At 42.4% G+C, this 18735-nt stretch overlaps 1 protein-coding gene and 1 long non-coding RNA gene across 4 annotated transcripts in view; one reads left to right on the plus strand and one right to left on the minus strand.

Annotated features, from left to right (window-relative positions):
- The window catches only part of LOC140706917 (uncharacterized), a 52223-nt gene that overhangs the window by 25899 nt on the left and 7589 nt on the right, over positions 1-18735 (plus strand). The window lies entirely within an intron of this gene.
- The window catches only part of CHST9 (carbohydrate sulfotransferase 9), a 79621-nt gene that overhangs the window by 2734 nt on the left and 58152 nt on the right, over positions 1-18735 (minus strand). For all 3 annotated transcript variants that reach the window (XM_072998881.2, XM_072998882.2, XM_078392635.1), the window contains one exon: positions 4032-4069. In XM_072998881.2, coding sequence (XP_072854982.2) covers positions 4032-4069 — 38 coding nt within the window. The remainder of the gene's footprint in view (positions 1-4031; positions 4070-18735) is intronic.

Raw genomic sequence — 18735 nt, forward strand, 5'->3', positions numbered from 1 at the left:
CAGTGGGGTCTTGACTTACGAACTTAATCCGTATTGGAAGGCAGTTCTCAGGTCGAAAAGTTCTTAAGTCGAATCTGCATTTCCCATAGGAATGCATTGAAAACCATTTAATCCGTATCTGCTCTTTTCGTCCATAGAAACCAATGGGAAGCTGCTATTCCGCCTTCTGCCACTAGAGGGGGATATTTTTTCTTTTTTCCTTTTAACCTAAGATGACTTAGCTTTAAAAAAAAGGAAAAAAAAGACAGTTCGTAACTCGAATCTAAGTTCGTAAGTCGAGTCCATATATTCCTATGAGAGTGGTTCGTAAGTCGAAACGTTCGTATGTTGAGCCGTTCGTAAGTCGAGAATTGAAATGAAGAAATATCAGGTTGCCATGTGTACGATTACAAAGAGTTTTAGTTACAAAGTGCCTCTCTTCAACCTTGTTTCTTTTCTTTTTAACTAAAATAGTTTCTAAAGATGATTTCTACCTTCTTAATACTAGAATTCTTAACATAGATAATCAGATTATTGTTGCAAATGGCACCAAGCCTAGATAGTACATGCAACGGCGTGTATCTTTTCTCTATAGTTTTCCTTGTTTTAAGTGAGAACAACTTCTGAGGCTGTGAGTTTCAATAGGTGAATGGCAGATGAAGAGTCTGTTTATATTTCCCTCCTGGCTGTTCTTCCTACTCAAGATGTTTTTTCCCCTTTTGGGGCAAAAAGATAGCAACATCTGTATATTTTTCCTTTCTAGGTGAAAAGTATTTGGAAAGACTTTTCTAAGCAAAAAAACATGTGTGGTGCAGAAAATGTCTCATATGAGAATTTCAAATATTCTTATTTCACTGGATGGGGTGGACGGAAGCTCTACCTCAGATAAACTACTCCAGAATTGCTCCTTCTTCCACAAAAGTTTGATGAAATGGACTCCCAGTTTCTCTGCTACATGTAGGGTACATAATTTCAAAGGGCCATTTGTGCCTGGCATTAGCGAAAACACAGCTAGAGAAAAGTTCAGCAAACTCTTTCCCCCCATACTTTTCTTGTGAAGGTGAAAAAAGCAAGTGCCAAACCATGACTATAGATGAACATTAAGAAGACATAAATCATGACTACGGAGCAACTATGCAACTTCAATGCTGACAGCAAAGAAACTGAAACTTTGAAGGACTGTGGACTTTGATTCATGCATAAGTGCAGCACTGCAGGGCAGCTAGAAAAGACTGCCAAGTGTCAGGATGTGTCACTGGAGAGCAGGACCCAGATCATCCACGCTGTTGCATTCTAATTTACTATGTATGACTGTGAGAGCTGGACAGTAAAAAAAAAAGCCAATAAATAAATAAATAAATAAATAAATAAATAATGAATGAATGAATGAATGAATGAATGAATGAATGAATGAATGAATTTGTTCAAAACGTGGTAGTGAAATAAAGCTTTTCTAACACCATGGACAGAGAGATAAACAAGTAGGTGCTAGATCAAATCTAGCCTGAAGTCTGTCTATAACCAAAAGTAATGATACTGAGGCTGTCCTACTTTGGATACATTTGGACAAGAAGACAAGATTTGGTGAAAAATATAATAATGCTGGGGATCCGTGAAGGCAGCAAGATAAGATGAAGACCAAATATGACATGGGTGTTCTCAATAAAGGAAGCTACAGCCTTGAGTTTACAAGAGTTGAGCAGAGCTATTAAGGACAGGACATTTTGGAGGTCACTCTTACCTGATTTTATGTGATCTCATATTACAGTACTTCCAACTTATGGCAACTCTATGAATGATAATTTAAATCAGAGGTCCCCAACCCCCGGTGCCAGGTGGTGCCAGTCCGTGGCCTGAGCTGAATCAGGCCGCAGAGACAGACCTCCCACCCACCCGCACTCCCCCCTGCACAGCTCCTTTGCACATGCATGCCTGTGCCCACGCGAGTGCTCCCCTACCCCTTTGTGCATGCACATGAGTGCCCCTGAGCGCCCCCCTTTGCACATGCACATGAGTGTGCGTGCCTGCACAAGCACTCTCCCGCTCCTTCGCGGATGTGCATGAGTTTGCACGTGCCCGCACGAGAGCACCTGCTTCTTTCCACACACCTTACCCAACCGGTCCATGAGGTTAAAAAGGTTGGGGACCACTGATTTAAATGACACTGACAGCACATCAGAACAACAATAATATCTTATTGTTGTTTTGCTTGCCTGAGGAGAAACACATGTATGCACTGAGTTTCACTTTTGATATTCAACATTGCAGTGTGCAGTATTTCACAGTATTTCATCACTGGAGGACAGCTTACATAGAAGGGCAATTTTGGATCTTACCCCCTAATGTACATGGTACTTTTGTTTTAGAATGCTTTTAATTTATGTAGTTTTATAGGGAGAACTGTCTAGGGCTTGGCCTGGGCCAGTGAATACAAACATCAGCCGAAACAAAATCCTGAACCAAATGCTGGAACCTATCAGTGGCCAGAAGGCTTCTGTGGCAGCAATTGTACTTTTGGCTTGTTGAATATTCATAGATTAGAGACTGGAAATTTTTTAAAAAACACACAGAGAGAGCTGAACCTGGGGATAGAGAGGAAATCTTTTAATGCAGTTATTGACAATGTTTCAAGAAAAAAGAATCTGAAATAAGCTGGGGGTGCAGCAAACATATCAAATATGATATGATACAATCTGATGTGATAACATCACACTGTACTGTGTTTTAAGCAGAACAATTCAGAACAAAAGAGAAAGAAGGCACAAAAATCCAGGAGACGGTTATTGTCCAGAAACTGATTTAAACAAACAAGTCACCTAGGACCCCTGACCAAAGCTCAAAGTAATCCCTAAGGATATTGAGGAGAGGTAACAGAAAGTGACCAGGGGATCACTAATGCAGTTACCTGAGAAGGAGAGCATGCACTTACAGCAGGAGATGCTGAGCCACTATGACAGGAGTGACTTTCTTTCTTGGCTGGAACAAGATCAGCTGGGTTTCTTGCCAGCGCCTCAGGTAGCTCTCCCCAGGTTCAACTGACAAACACAGCAGGAGTGCCTTGAAACTGCTGCCCTCCCAGCTCCCTGAAATAATTCATCAGTCAGGAAGGAGGCAGCACTCATCAGACGTGGAGCAAAACGAGGGAAGGATCCAAAAAGGGAAGGATGTTGTCAGGCAAAAGTTACATTATGCAAAACATTCTGTTTGTTTGTTTGTCGTTACCTTGCTTCATGATCTTGATAGCTCAGTTTTTCTCTAGAGAGAACATTAAAGATGGTTCCAAGTAGTGGTAGGGATGGATCAAAGAATTCGGTAATAGTTAGGCTTTGGGTAGCTAAAAATACCTCCAAATGTAGGTGATTGCCCTAAAATAATTCACTTCTGGATCTTAACTGTAAATCAAAGCTAGCCAGGATGGGGACGGATCTATTAGGGAAAAGCTACACAAAAATAAATCTGAAAATAAAGGACTCTTTGAGTTGTAGTGATGTTGTAATCCTCCAAATTCACTGGCAGCCACAAGACAAAAGAATACACTGGGTTTGATTGGCCACTTATATTACATTTGAAATCGCAGTCAGTGTTCACACAAGGGCTGTGGATTGATTCGGGGGTTCGCTGTTCACATTGGACGTGATCCAATTCGCATTCCAGCCCATAGCCCCTTCTTTCCATTCTTCCTCTGGTCCCACCTCTGCTGATCCTTCCTTCCTTAAGTTTGGCCCCTTCTGGTCTACTGTTTGATCCCTCCTGGTCCCTTCTTTGGATTAGACAGATTGCTGGATTTGGATTGCTTCTGCATGACTTGCTTTCATTCTCAATGTTATTTTTTTCCAGGTTTTCTTCTTCTTCCTCTCCTTCTTCTCCTCCTCCCCGCCTCCTCCTTGCTTTTTAGAGAGGGTTATTTCATATTTGTATTCTTTATTTATGAGGTCAGTGATGTGGATAAATAAACAAATATCTGCCTATATATTTATGAGTGGACTTCTTCCTAAACATTTGTACATCTCACAAACTATGCAATAAAAAAATATATAAAATGGTTAAAATACCTGATGAATTGCCTGCTGATGTAGTTTTTCTCCAGACTCTGAAAGAGAAAATGAAAAATAAATGTTCTTGCACATCAGTGAAGCAAATGCAGGTATAACAAAACAAGGCAAGGGGGAAAAAAAGTTGTGACTTACAAGTCCACAACTTTGTAAAAACACCAGAACTACAGTGGTTTTGTCAAATGTATTTCAGCTTACATAGCATTTTATGTTAAAAAAGAGAGAGAATGTAGTATGAATGAGGAAGATCTAAACTGAAATAGAATGAATCAATAAAGGAAGACTTAGGCTACAACTACACTGACAAACCAAATCAGAGCAATTCAGCTTTGCCCTGGCTTGATTTACAGCCTATTTTATGCTTCTGTTTGGACAGGTAATTACACAGAGACTACAGATTGTTTTGTGCCAGTGTCCACAATGGTTCTCAGTCTGATGTGGTTTGATCCACACCAAAGCCTACAGCCCCCTTCCTCTGATTCTGCCCTCTGCTGATCCCTGGCTCTCCTTTTCTGGTTCACTGTAAAGTCAGTAGGCTGTTGTGTTGTACAGCACCAGGGAAAAGGGAGAGTTTCCCAAAGTTCTCCATAATGTACATACACATGTACACCCACACACTCCATAGATCTCCATAATAGTCTATTGTAGTTTGTCAGAATTCTTTCTATTTCATATTGCTTTTTTAATTTTCATTTTTGTCTGTGCAGAGGTGATCTAATGCTAAACTAGTACATCAATGTAGTGATAAGTTGATCTAGTGCTAAATTCATTAGTTCTATTTAATTTTTTTAAAAAATATATATTTCAGGGTGACTAGGGAGAAAGATCATGGGGGCGAGTGTTCCTGAAGTCCAAAACATCACACTCAGCTTAGTATGTCACCAGAAATCATGCCCCCATCCTTTTGGAGAATGAAGCAACTGATAACATGGTGGAAAGTCTGTTTGAACTGTACCAGACTGAAAGAAGGAGAAGCCCTCAGCAGCAAAGAAAGAAAAGAAAAACCAGTTGTTGTGGGTTTTTCGGGCTGTTTGGCCGTGTTCTGAAGGTTGTTCTTCCTAACGTTTCGCCAGTCTATGTGGCCGGCATCTTCAGAGGACAGCACTCTGTGTCAGAAGCAGAAACAGCTGGACTCATTCCAATTGGCCTTTGTATCATGTGGTCAGTAAAAGAATGTGAATTCATCTGTTTTACACCCACAGCAAATCCTATGGACAAACAGGAGTTCAACAGTTCTCGGCCTGCTGGTCTGACCTGATCCAGCAGGCAGGCCGGCAGGTACAACTTGGTTGGAACTTGGCCTGAGGAGGCAGCTGGAGTTCTGACAGAGGGGCAGATATACAGGGTGGCAGGCAGTAGGCAGGTCTTTTTTTTCAGGAGGACTGGAGGGTGGGCAAGTGGGTAGGCAGGCGGGCGCAGGCAGGCAGGCGATGTGTTAAGGGAGAGACTGTCATTGGAAACCTACCTCTTTGGGTTCATTGAGAGGAAGCCCAGCAAGGGAAGGTTCACCTTGATGAACTACAGTCTCTCCATAGTAACGGGATCTAAATGCGAGCACTGTGGTCGGAGTATGTCTCTGAGATGGGAAAACATGCGTTTGCTCTGGATGCTGGTGGGGGGATGGAAAGGAAGTCCATGGCCGCATTGGACAACTCCAGCCATAAGACTAGTTTCCTATCCCAGTAATGGAGGGGATCTGACTGGTGGGGCTGAGGGGACAAAAAAACTGCACCAACCGCTGGAAGGCTTGGGATTCCATGACTGACAGTGGAAGTCCAAGCAGGGCAATCATCTCTGCAACAAGACAAATGGCCACCTGATATGCCTTGCCCTTTGACCATCGGCTGAGGGTCATGGCAGAACCCAATGGGTGCCACTTCATGGAGCCTGCTTCATGCTCTCGGCCCCAGAAACCCCTGTGGCTGCCCTTTTGAAAGAAGGCACCTCCTCCTGCCTCCCCTGGAGCTGTTCTTTTCCCTCTCCCAGACGAATGGATGAAGTGCCTTCCACGGACAGGAGTCTTGGGTGGTGCCCCTCCAGATGTTGGTGGAGGGCGGTGGAGGACAGATTCCCGGGGTCTGACACCCTCCACACCAACACAAGGCAGGTATTGTAGCATGTCAGTTGTAGAGCACCATGAAATGATCCCACATGGCCCCTCTGCCATGTTTCCTCAAACAAGGACCCACTGCCTGCCCCTGACTGCTAGCCTGGGAAGAACTCTGTGTCCCAGGGCTGCTGCTGGTCTGGGAGGAGGGAACAGATGACTCTGGGGATGGGGGGAGCTGTGAAGCCTGCCCTGCCATTACTGCTTCCAAATCAGACTGGGGAACTTCAGAAACCAGTAGCTCCTCAGATTCCTCTAGGAAGAGCAGCAGCAGTTCTTTTGGCACCTCTGGAAGCATTGGTTCCATGCCTGCCTGCAAGGCCACCGGAGGAGGAACAGTGGCACTGGTTATCATAGACGTGGTTCTGCATGTGGTGGTTGTGCAGCCTTCTTCCCCTTAGACTGCCCCTGAAGAAATCCCTTCATTTTCTACTGCCTTCCTAACAAACCAACTAAACAAATAAAGCAATGGAGATTGAGGAAGGAAACAGAGAGTGTGTGTAAATTTTATTTTTAGAATGATGGTGGTGTGATTCTTTTACTAACCCAGTGTGGCAGAGAAGCCAAAAAAAGTCCAAAAAGAAAAGCCCTGCCAGCTAAGTCTCAGAGACACACAGACACACAAGTTTTGGAAGAAAAAGGAATGATGGATCCAGCCACCCACCAAATTCCGAGACACAAGCCTCTCTAAAATGAACTATTGAAAACTGAATACAGTAATCCTCCCACCTACACACACACACACCTACACACACACACACACACACACCTACACACACACACACACACACACACACACACACACACACACACACACACACACACACACACACACACACACACACACACACACACACACACACACACACACACAGAGTAAGTTTTGGAAGAAAAAGGAATGATGGATCCAGCCACCCATCAAATTCACGAGACACACAAGCCTCTCTAAAATAAACTTTTGAAAACTTAATATAAAGGAAAAAAGATTCCACAGTCAGACAACGACAGTTCCCCTCCACCGGATGACACACACACACAAGCCTCCAGGAAAAAAAGGTTTGATTGATTTGAATTTGAAATGAAATTAAGCCCTTCCAAAGAAGTAGCCTAAGCTACTTGAAATCCCTCCCCAAATTTCCAGTAAAGTGATGATGATTGATGAAAGATGATGAAAAAGAAAAATATAAGTCTTTGCTTTGCTGCTGCAAAAGCGAAACCACAAGATCACTAGCAAGCCAGAGAGCAGCAACTGTTCTCACTTCGGAGAGCACAAACAGAGGTGGAGAACGGCCGGATGGAAAAAGCTTATATGAAGCGTCTGTAAAAGTAGATACACCTTTCAGCAGTGCTATTGGCTGCCGGACATGCCAATGCAGAATCTCTGTCCTGATTGGCCAGATCTTTGAATTGGCACCAGCAAGCTCAGAGAGGCCCCCCAAATATATTTGAATATAGACAAATATGAACAGATTAACGTATAAAACCGAGGAAATATTCATCAAGCCATATTTGTCCTGATTTAAAATTTTACAAATACAGATTGTTGAATATATGACGAATCGGCTATATTCGTCAGAAAAACTGATCCATTTTTATATTTGTCCCCATCTCTAGTATTAAATCCTTCCATTCCTCCTCCAGTAGATAATGCATCTGACGAAAGGTTGGATATTTAAAAAAACACCACTGTTACAATGCCTCTAAAATATCTTAGAATGCTCTTAAAATATAATTTTTGAAAGTAACTAAACATTACTAATTTTACCAATAAAGCAATTTTGTTCCTATTCCTTATGTTACTTTTAACGTGTTAGCTCCTTACACATATTATAGCCAAAACAATCATTTATAGGTACAGTTATATTAGTTACCTTGTTACTTCCAATCTTCACACCAAACATATAGTCCCTGGGTTCTGCCATTTTTGGTTGGCTTTGGTCAGTTATTTCTAACCACAAAGAATAAATTTCTGGGAGATTCCCTATGCTGTAACACTGGCAACCTGTTCTGTTAGAGAAAGGTGGGCGAAGTCTGGCCAGCAGAAACATATTCACAGTCTCCAGGAACATTCCAGATATCCTCTTTTGGCCAAAATAAGACACTAGGAGTAGCAGTTTCTGCTCCAGAGGTCTGGTGGTGGTGGGTATCCTAAAGATTCTTTCCCCCAAAACAATAACAACAAAACCTGGATCAAATGTTCTTATCTGGCACTTTTTCTTGTAACAAATGGCCATTTCTGGACCTGGTACAGCCTGCAGCACGTGGTGGGTCTTGAATTACTCCCCCAAGCCCTCAAAACTTTCCAACTCTTGTACTAAAGCGTTTTGAAGGAAAGAAGATTTATTGTCATATTTTATTGTGTCATACTGGTGCCTAGTTTTTGTCCAGGAAAAAAGGAAGCTGCTCAAGGCGAGGTGAGTTCTTGAGCCTTGGTGACTTTTCCTCCTAGAACCTCTGGCCATCCTTAGTAGCTGCAGGAGCCCCAGTGGAAGGGAGCTTGGAGGTTGCCCTTCTAGAGCACAGCAGCAGCTGCCCTGCCTCTTCCAGCCCATTTGTACTGCTGACTAAATGTTACAGAAAGAAGTATTTTTGCGACAGAAGAGTAATTTCTTTTAGACTACAAGTCCCACAATCCCTCAGCATGCATAGTTATGAGCCTGGGGGGTTCTGGCAGCTCTAGTCTAAACAATTCAAGAAGGATAGCCAGGTTTCCCTGAGCCTATTCATGTTAACTGACCACACAGGAAGGAGGAAATTGGCTAAACAGTTTTATTTGCAGCTTGTTAACATAACATATAGTCCTGCAGGAGGTACATTCACAAGAGAACTACCTTAATAAGCTGTAAACAAGGGTTAAGTGGCAATCTTCTCTTCTCTTCTCTTTCTTTTGTTCTCTCTCTCTCTCCTTAATGCCCTTTCCCCCAACTCAACTACAATGCCATTGTCCCAACCACAGCAACCACTTTCGTGCACTGGTTAAAGCAATTACACTGTCTAAACTGTTGTGAATGGATATACTCTGGAAAAAAAGTAGTAGCCCCATCAGCAGACAGAAAGAAATACAGATTTTTTTTTTGAAGGGGGAGGGAGATCTGGACTGATTTACATTTGCTTTTTCATCATGTAATCAATACAAACATGTGAATCAGGCCATCAAATGTTGTAGCATTACCTACATGTTTCCCAATTCAGTCACAGCCTTTATCTGTGGTCTTTTGCAGCAAAAGTAACCAATAATCATGTGCCACTTTTACAGAATACCTGTAGCTTGTGGCAAATAAAACTTGTCAATATTAAATTATAAATTTGGAAGAAGGTGAAAAAGTAATTTTTTTTTCAAACTGCACTTGTGCATACACAAGTTTCACAAAGCTGCAACTGTGAGTTCCAACATGTAATTTAATGAACATAACATTTTCTAATGTATATACTTGCACTTATTTGAGATGGGGCTTAACAAATGAAGGGGCTTAACAAAAACAAGAATCTTGGTTTTGTTTTATTTAAAACCAGAAATGACAAGGAAAGCCAGCAGGGTCATTTAGAAAGCTGACAGGAAAGACAGACTAAAATCCCATTATGCTATTTAAAAGAATATAAATGTAGAGTACATGGAAAATTAAAGCAACAAAGGGGGAATGTTCGCTTTTCTGCATGCCCTGTATTGCCCCCTCAACCACAGAGAGGCTTTCACGTCGTTTGTGGGAATTTCAGTCGAACTTCATCAATCACAGATTTCTGGGCCAAGGATAGGGGGGTGGCACTCCCTTTACAGCTTGTCAGTGTCACAGTTTGTGTAGCTAGAGGGATTGCTGTGGATCCACGTGAGGCAAACTATCAAACTGGCAGGTTTAAAGGCATTGACAAATGCACTCACTTTTGTTCTCGTTCAAACGCAGAAGGCTGCATGCAGATTTACCTTCCTCTTCACAGCTTTTTCTTTGCATGAAGACAAATGGATGCAGCCTCTCACTGGAAGAGAAGGTAAGTTTTCCCTTCCCATCTGATTTGAAGGTGCCGGCCTTCTTTTAAGGCAGCATACCTAGCAGAGTGGTTAAATCCACGGCTCCCTTTGCTTTTTAAGTGTGTCCTCTCCAAAAACACGTATGATCGATGTCGCACTCTAGCCACAAGTTCAAAAATTAATAATCCCTGCAACAAATTCCTCTGTTCTATGATTCTGTGTATACTGGCTTGATCAAGCAATGTATACATGTCATAAAGCAGTCCCACTTCACAAATGTCATTGTGGCAGAGGCCCAAGACCTCTGTGTTGTTTAGCTTCCTCCATGCAAGTACAGTAGAAAGCAGAGCAACCCACACCTATTTTGACCGTGGAAAAGTTCACCTCCACTCTACAGGTTCCACACTTGGTGTCTTAATGAATCAGGTCTTCTGCAGGGGTGGAAAAGCTCTTGGTATGAGCCATGCCCCATGTAAATCAAGAAAATTTTAAAATTCCTGTTAGACCATATCATAGTGAAAGAATTTTATATGCACAATGCCCCAGGTTCAATTCCTTGGGAAAATCTCAGCAGCCACTGTCTTGTCTTAGCCTTACATCTTAGAACGACAGAGCTAGAAGGGGCCCTATAGATAATGGAGTCCAGCCCCTGCCAAGGAGGCACAGTAGGGAATCAAACTGCCAACCTACCTAAACCAGTGAGCTATCCAGCAGTTCATCAGAGCAGATAGTTCTGGATCTCTTAGGCCAATGGTGTAATATAATGATGCAATGTCTTACAGCTAAAGCTTTGCAATCATTTGTCTCATCAGCCAATGTGGCACCATGCTTAGAGCAAAGCAGGAGGTCCTTCAGGCTACAGCGCTCAGAATTTCATTCTGTCTACACACACACACACACACACACACACACACACCACCGGGAAACATTTCCCATATCTGCCTCAGGGTATCAGATTAGAACTGCACAGGCCCTGCTTCAGTTTCACATTCATCTGTTGCGCTGAATGGGTGACCTTGGGACAGGCACTGCCTCGCAAACTACCCTATCAGGCACCACATTTTCATAGGAATAAAATGGAAGGAAAGCCTGTTTCTCAGAGTATGCCGCCCGATCTCCTCAAAACAGCAGCTGCGGGAACATTTCTCACTTCTTGTCTGCAAAAGGTTAAATCTGATTTACAGAAACACAGAGACTGTATGTTTTCTATTGTCAGCCACAAAAGAGAAAGACTAGGAAAAACAAGCAATTTTATGTGTGGTAATAAGGAAATCCCAGCTGGGCCATGAGGCTTAGTTGGTGGATCGTAATTGTTCTCTGATCAACCCACTGCCTGGGAATTTGTATTTAGGTTTCTAAACCACTTATTTCCAAGTATGAGGTTTAAGACCCCACTGTAATGACTTTTTTTTTTACAGGTGGGCTTTAAAATTAGCAGTATGTCTAATGATCTCTTACAATAAGCATCCTCCTAAAAAGAAAAAAAGAAATCAAGAAGACTTATTGCTTCAGGCAATGATTGCCTCTTTATTATAATTACTTCCTGGATAATGGCATACTATTTTGTTTCGTAGATACAAGTGTTACTTTTTTGTTTCAAGAAGAAAAATTAAACATTTTTAAGGCAGATTTTCAGTAGGCATTGCTGTGTTCACTGAGAACATCATTGTGACAATTGAAATCACATCTTGAGGCTAATTTTTTTTTTTAAGAAACCAAATAAGGCTCGCTCTCTCTCCCTTTTTGGTAATAAAAGATTAAGGAGTATGTGTTTTAAACATCCTTTAATGATGCACAAGATGGTAGGAAAGACCCATGTTTGCAATCTCTGGTTGGATCAACTCTATTTTGCTCAAAGGTTTGTGGACTTTGAATACTGATGCTTTCCTGCTTCCCAGTACATTTGTTTTTAGGCTATTTTGATTCACTTTAAAGGAATTTTAATAACTTTGTGTTGACAGCATAGACAGCTGGGGCTGAGAATTAAAGAAAAACTCACTTGCTGACGGAGGAAGGAAGTGACATCAATGAGTTTCTAAAGACAGCCCAGAGGGGGAACTGAGTTCGTGCATGTGCCCTTCCCTTCGCTGTATTTACCGGGATGCCTACAAATGCAAATTGGATCACCACGTTTACGATATCTACCTCGAACCAACAAAGAAAGAGGGGAACTCTGGAATGACTTCTGACAATTTCATGCCTAAGGATTTGGCAAAAAGACCACGGGCTTAAGGCTTCACTACCAACAGCATTTTCTCTGGGATATTTGTATTGACACTGGTATCGCAAGAATTCCCAGCACCCACACAGTTGTGCCAGTGTTTTCCCTCTAAAAATAAGGGCACTGTGCAGTGTTCTATGGATGTGCAAATCTTCATTATAAAATGGATGTGCAAATCTTCATTACAAAAAACCCTGTCTCAGTATGCATCCTCTTACAATGTTTTAGAGGGCTTCACAGCCTTGTCATGTTTATTCACAAACTTCTCCACTAATTACACCACTGGGTATAATGAAAAGGTCTCACAATGCATTAATTACCTTTTCCTTGGTATTGCATAATCCTAGCAAGCTGACGTAGAGCCAAACCACCAGTTACCCTGGCAGCATGAAACATAAAAATGGACCCAAGTTGATACTGATTGAACAAAATGAAGGAAAGTTGGCCATTTCAGAATATTTGACTTCTCACAGCATTCTAAGTCTTTCAGCTAATTTTTGGTGATTACTTTTGATAGGAAAACAGTCCTTTAATTGTCAGTCTCTAATAAAGATGCAGAACTGTTCCTAGGAGCTTCAAAGGACCCTGGGAGTATATGCATTTGCAGAAGCAGATGCAGCCAAATATCTAACGCTGATCCATGTGACCACAGTGAACCTCTGACTAATGAAATAATTATAAATAATACAAGCAGGAGCAAAATAAGATGTTCTCCTCAGTTGGACAAAGACGTTTCGTGAGAACATAATTATGCACTACACATTCATTACTGCTCCTATGAATAAAAGAAGGAAAACAGATCTGTGAGCCAAAACTTGTGTCAGCTCCTTTTTCATTTAAGGAGAGGAAAATCCAAACATGGTTTACAAACCAAGCTAGAGGGCTGGCAAGAGTCAGAGCTGTGAGACAATGGGTTTCATCTAATATTGGGTTACAAGAGATGATGATGTTCCACCACCAGCTGTGCAGGTGCTAGATCTGGATGAACAACGTACATGATGTTCTAAGGCTCCTTTTGCCATACTTGGGACCACAGGGGCTTGCCTCCTATCTGTCGCCCTTTTTATCCCATTAAAACCTCCCACAAATGGCAATCAGTCGCACGCCCCCAGCCCCAAAATCTCTCAACAGTGTGGTTGCTCTTTTCATTTAATTTTACCTCGCTACATAAAATCCCATTTTTTTCATAATGGGAAGTGACCCACATTTTTTGCATAACAAAAAGTCTTCCTGCACTACCCATAATGAGAGCTGATATGTGGACACCAATATTCTTAAAATGCATGCATCCCAACATGCATCCATATCGACATTCTGTCTCAACATGGCCCCTCCTTGGGAAGGTGCCTTATTCCACCTATGGCCAGATGGAGGCAAGGGAGCACCAGCCTGACTGCCTTGACAAATGCAATGGGATAGCTTTGGCAATGCTAGACAGAGGTTTACCTTCTTTGTCTGCCCCACCCAATTCACTGTTAACATTTTTTCACCTTTTCACAAACAGATGCCAACATCTGATCATTTTCACAACAGGGACCAGCATTTCTGAAATACTCCCGATATCAGCATAGAGCAGGCAGAAACACAAGCATGTAATCCAAAACACTCATTCAAGGGAGGCTCATGCTAGTTGCTTCCTAGAGAAGTCCTCATTTTGGAATAACTTCTACTGAGAACAACTAAACTTCCTAAGGGCTGCAGGATGAATCTTGGAAAGAGCTGCTTCTGTGACATATTCTGTGTCTGTGTCATACAGCAAACTTATGAAATTGTTGGCTGTTGGCAGCAGTTGAGAAAATGCAGTCCCTGAATGAAGGCTCCTTGGGATGTCTAATTTTCAGCTAATTCATTTCAAAATTAAAATCTGTCAAGCTGCCAATATAACAGTGTGGAAAAAAATGAGCAACAGGAGGGAAGAAAACTGCTCTTTCAGTTTATTGCTCATGTTTGCTTTGGATCAGAGGCACCTTTTCAGCTAGAAACTGTACTTGAAGTATCTTGTCTCCATTCAGGTCTGCCCACAAGTTGGCATGGTGGCCCTTCCTTGAGATAAGGCAGGTAGGCAGCTCCCAAGGGAAAGGAAAAGCGAAAGGTCCCTCCCTGAGAAAGGTGCCTTCCTGCCCACATGGCTCTTTGCTATGCTCCTCTTTGGCTTGCTTTTGGCACCAGGGAAAAGTTGTTTTCTTCACCCAGGGGTTTAATGATGGACCAATATGAATTATATATTGCTGGTGTTTTGTCACAGAAATAATGTTTTACGTTTAGGGGTCATTTGTGCTGATTTTAACTACATGTCACTTTTCGCCCTATAATTGAAATACAAAAGGATATCTCTCTCTTACTATCTTCCTCTTGCCTCCCCCCCTAATAATCAGAAAGAGAATCAGTTTCCTTAGGTACAGTCTTCCTCTACTGAAACTCCTACTGACCTGACCACTGGAAGAATTTTGAATCCTAGGTTTCCATTATAGTGCTATGTGCATTCTGGACAATGTACTATGCAAGCACAGTCACTGAATGCCGCAGATGATGTTATAAGTATCATGCAATGCAAAAGTTGCTCCTCCAGGATTCAAGCCATTGCTGATTATTTTAAAAGTATGCATTAATCTATGTGCAAATTGAGTGCTTCCCTAGATACTAAAAAGCTTCATGGTTCAGTAGTTAAACTGCAGTACTGCAGTTAAATCTCTGCTCATCACCCAGGTTCAATCCCAGGTAACCAGCTTGAGGTCCACTCAGCCTTCCATCTTTTCAAGGTCAGTAAATGGAATACCCAGCTTGTAGGTGGGGGGAGGGGCATGTGTAGCCTGCATAATTAAATTGTAAACCATCCGGAGAGTGCTTTAAGCACTATGGGGCATTATATAAGCAGCACACTTTGCTTTAAAAAATGCTGACAGATACTGGCCTGAATCCTGTGACTTGCAAGTCACAAGTCACAACAATGAGTAGGCCCACTGAATCAGTGGAGATTTTGTGAGTCAACTCCACTGTAAGTTCCATCAATTCAGTGGGCCTACTGTAGTTGTGACTTACTGCACTAAGCAATAGCATTTCAGCCACTGAAATGTTAAGGAAGAGAGAGTCCAGAGAAATAGCCTGTAAAAACTGTTTCTTCTAGACTGGTCTACTGAGCTTAATTATAAAGAAGCAATATTCCAAGCAGTTTATCTGTAGAGAAATCTGGCTGTAGCTACAAAGTGGAAGCAAACGAGGCCGGGCCATCACCCTTAATTTTGTCCCTCATTAATACATGAATTCAAATGATGACGACTGGCTCAACACCACACAAAGACTTTCAGCAATCAGTTGCCACAGGGGGATAATTTTACCTACATTTTTCATGGCTGGATTATGACCTTTCCAGGCTTGTATTTAGATCCAGCTACATTTATTGGAAATAATTTGTTAAAGGTCATTCATGAATTAGAATGCTGATTTTTATATATGCAAGAGACTAAGATGGTACTGCTTCACATCCTAAAGTTCAAAAGCAATATGGAAGAAGATCATAATCACAGCAGATGTTTATCTGGGAAAAAGAATTCTGAAAAACTGAGAATTCATGTGCAAGTGGCAGAGAGAGAGAGAGAGAGAGAGAGAGAGAGAGAGAGAGAGAGAGAGAGAGAGAGAGAGAGAGAGAGAGAGAGAGAGAGTGAGAGAGAGAGAGAGAGTAGGGTACACAGAGACTTCAACAGCAAAGTAGTTTTGGTGCTAGTTAACTCTCCCCCTTTCAATAGCTCATCACTGCATCCTTGGGCTTCAAACAGAGTCTCCCTCTGATTATTACACCTTGCAGGTTCATTTTTGGCTGCTATTAGGCAGTCTGTCAAGGAAAGAGTTAGCCCAGTTTAGACAATGAACTGCACTGGCAGCCACTGCCTGTTGTTCTTGGATGGAATGAGGGGTTGACAGACAGAGCTAGGAGCCAAAACACCTCTGCACACAAGCATTCACACAGTGACATTCACACACATGCAGGGATGGAACCAATCTCTCTCTCTCTCTCTCTCTCTCTCTCTCTCTCACACACACACACACACACACACACACACACACACACACACACACACACACACACACACACACACACACACAGAGAGAGAGAGAGAGAGAGAGAGAGAGAGAGAGAGAGAGAGAGAGAGAGAGAGAGAGAGAGAGAGAGAGAGAGAGAGAGAGAGAGAGAGAGAGATGGGAAAGGATCACTTTAAGGGGAACAATCTCTCTTAAAGTGACCCATCCATCTGCTGGAGAATTGCTCCAGCATAGCCTCAAAAAGCAAAAGCCCAAAAAGGTCCAGCTTGGGCATATACTGGGGTCAGGCTGGAGGACATTTTCCTATGCACTGTACGACTGTCGGGAAACAGATCACAACAGACAATTCCACAAACAGTTCAAATTGCAATCCATTTCCCAGTGGGATCACATCCATACTCTTCTCCAAATAAACAGTCACTTGAAATGCTACTATTTTTGTAGCTGATACTTTATATAAATTAAGGGGCAATCTCAAGAAATAGTGAAATACTCATTTTAATTGTTCAAAAAGACACCGTCTAATTTTCTGAGCTGAGAAAGGCTGTGGAGGAAAATGGAAAAGAAATTGTTTCTCGCAGGTGCTTGGTATGTGTCTTTTAAAGACACATTCGTTTGCTTTTGCTTTTATTTCCACTTTTAATACGAGAAACCTCTCCGTGTGGAAACCATTTGTTGGTGGCTCTTAATATCACACAGGACAGTGAAAAAGAAAAATGAACAATAATGAGATGATTGATCTGCTCCTAGGCCAACGATGGTGAACCTATGGCACGCGTGCCACAGCTGGCACGCGGAGCCCTTTCTGACAGCACGTGAGCCATAAGTCGCCAGATCGTTACTCCCCTCCCCTCATCCAGCCAAACCTGAGAAGGCGTCTGCGGCCGCGGTGCTGGAGCTTCAGCAGGCGAATCTGAAGTAGCTGGCACTGGCGGCCGATCCAGAGTGAGGTCTCGAGGCACCTCTGTGCCAGGATTCCTCCTTCCGCTGCCGCCAATTCCAGTTCTGCTGCTGCCGCGGCACACCACCCGCTGTCCCCCCCCCAGTTTAGGCACGCAAGCCCAAAAAGTTTCGCCACCACTGTCCTAGAACCTTACACATATATTTAATTACTATGTAGTCTCTGTATTGTCTCATGTCTGATAAAGTGGACAATGTTCCATGAAAGCTTACATTAAAATTTAGCAGTTAGTCTTTAAAGTGCCACAATGTCTTTTTGTTTGCTTGCTTTTGTTGTGTTTTCTGTTTCTTGTTGAAATGCTTGCACATGGCTACAAATTCAAAAGCTATGACCACTTCAATTAGCCTGATGAACAACCATCTTTTTCTCTATGTATTGTGTTACAAGGATGTCTGCAACTGCTGGTTGTTGTTTTTAATTCCCCTTTGTTGTTGCTGTTTAGTCGTTTAGTCGTGTCCGACTCTTCATGACCCCATGGACCAGAGCACGCCAGGCCCTCCTGTCTTCCACTGCTTCCCAGAGTGGGGTCAAATTCATGTTGGTAGCTTTGATGACACTGTCCAACCATCTCATCCTCTGTCGTCCCCTTCTCCTCTTGCCTTCATACTTTCCCAACATCAGGGTCTTTTCCAGGGAGTCTTCTCTTCTCATGAGATGGCCAAAGTATTGGTGCCTCAGCTTCAGGATCTGTCCTTCCAGTGAGCACTCAGGGTTGATTTCCTTTAGAATGGATAGGTTTGTTCTCCTTGCAGTCCAGGGGACTCTCAAGAGCCTCCGCCAGCACCACAATTCAAAAGCATCAATTCTCTGGCGGTCAGCTTTCTTTATGGTCCAGCTGTCACTTCCGTACATCACTACAGGAAAAACCATAGCTTTAACTATGTGGACTTTTGTTGGGAAGGTGATGTCTCTGCTTTTTAAAATGCTGTCGAGGTTTGTCATTGCTTTCCTCCCAAGAAGCAGGCGTCTTTTAATTTCGTGGCTAATGTCACCATCTGCAGTGATCATGGAGCCCAAGAAAGTAAATTCCCCTATGAATAACTTCAAAGATAACTTGCTCCCAAGACTACTGAAAGAGACATACATGTGGCATGGCCCCATGATTACATGACACAATATGACACAAGCTGCGGGAAAAACACTGTGTAAGCTTACAGAAAATTAAGACAGCTGCATGTGTTAAATGAATATATGGCATAGAAATAAGGGGCACTTCTGATTCTACCTCTCTCCAAGATCTTCCTAGAATTATGGTCAGCAAAGTACATTGCTTTGTGCCAGTTTTTCCGGATTCAGACATCCAGAATTTGGAATGCTACTTCATTTTTCCAGATTGCTTTGCAGTGCTGCAATTTTCTCCAGACAGTTGTCATTGCTTCCCTATCACTCCATCCAACTAGACTAATTGCATGT

Source organism: Pogona vitticeps, chromosome 4 (assembly GCF_051106095.1).
Source record: "Pogona vitticeps strain Pit_001003342236 chromosome 4, PviZW2.1, whole genome shotgun sequence".
Lineage (NCBI taxonomy): Eukaryota > Metazoa > Chordata > Lepidosauria > Squamata > Agamidae > Pogona > Pogona vitticeps.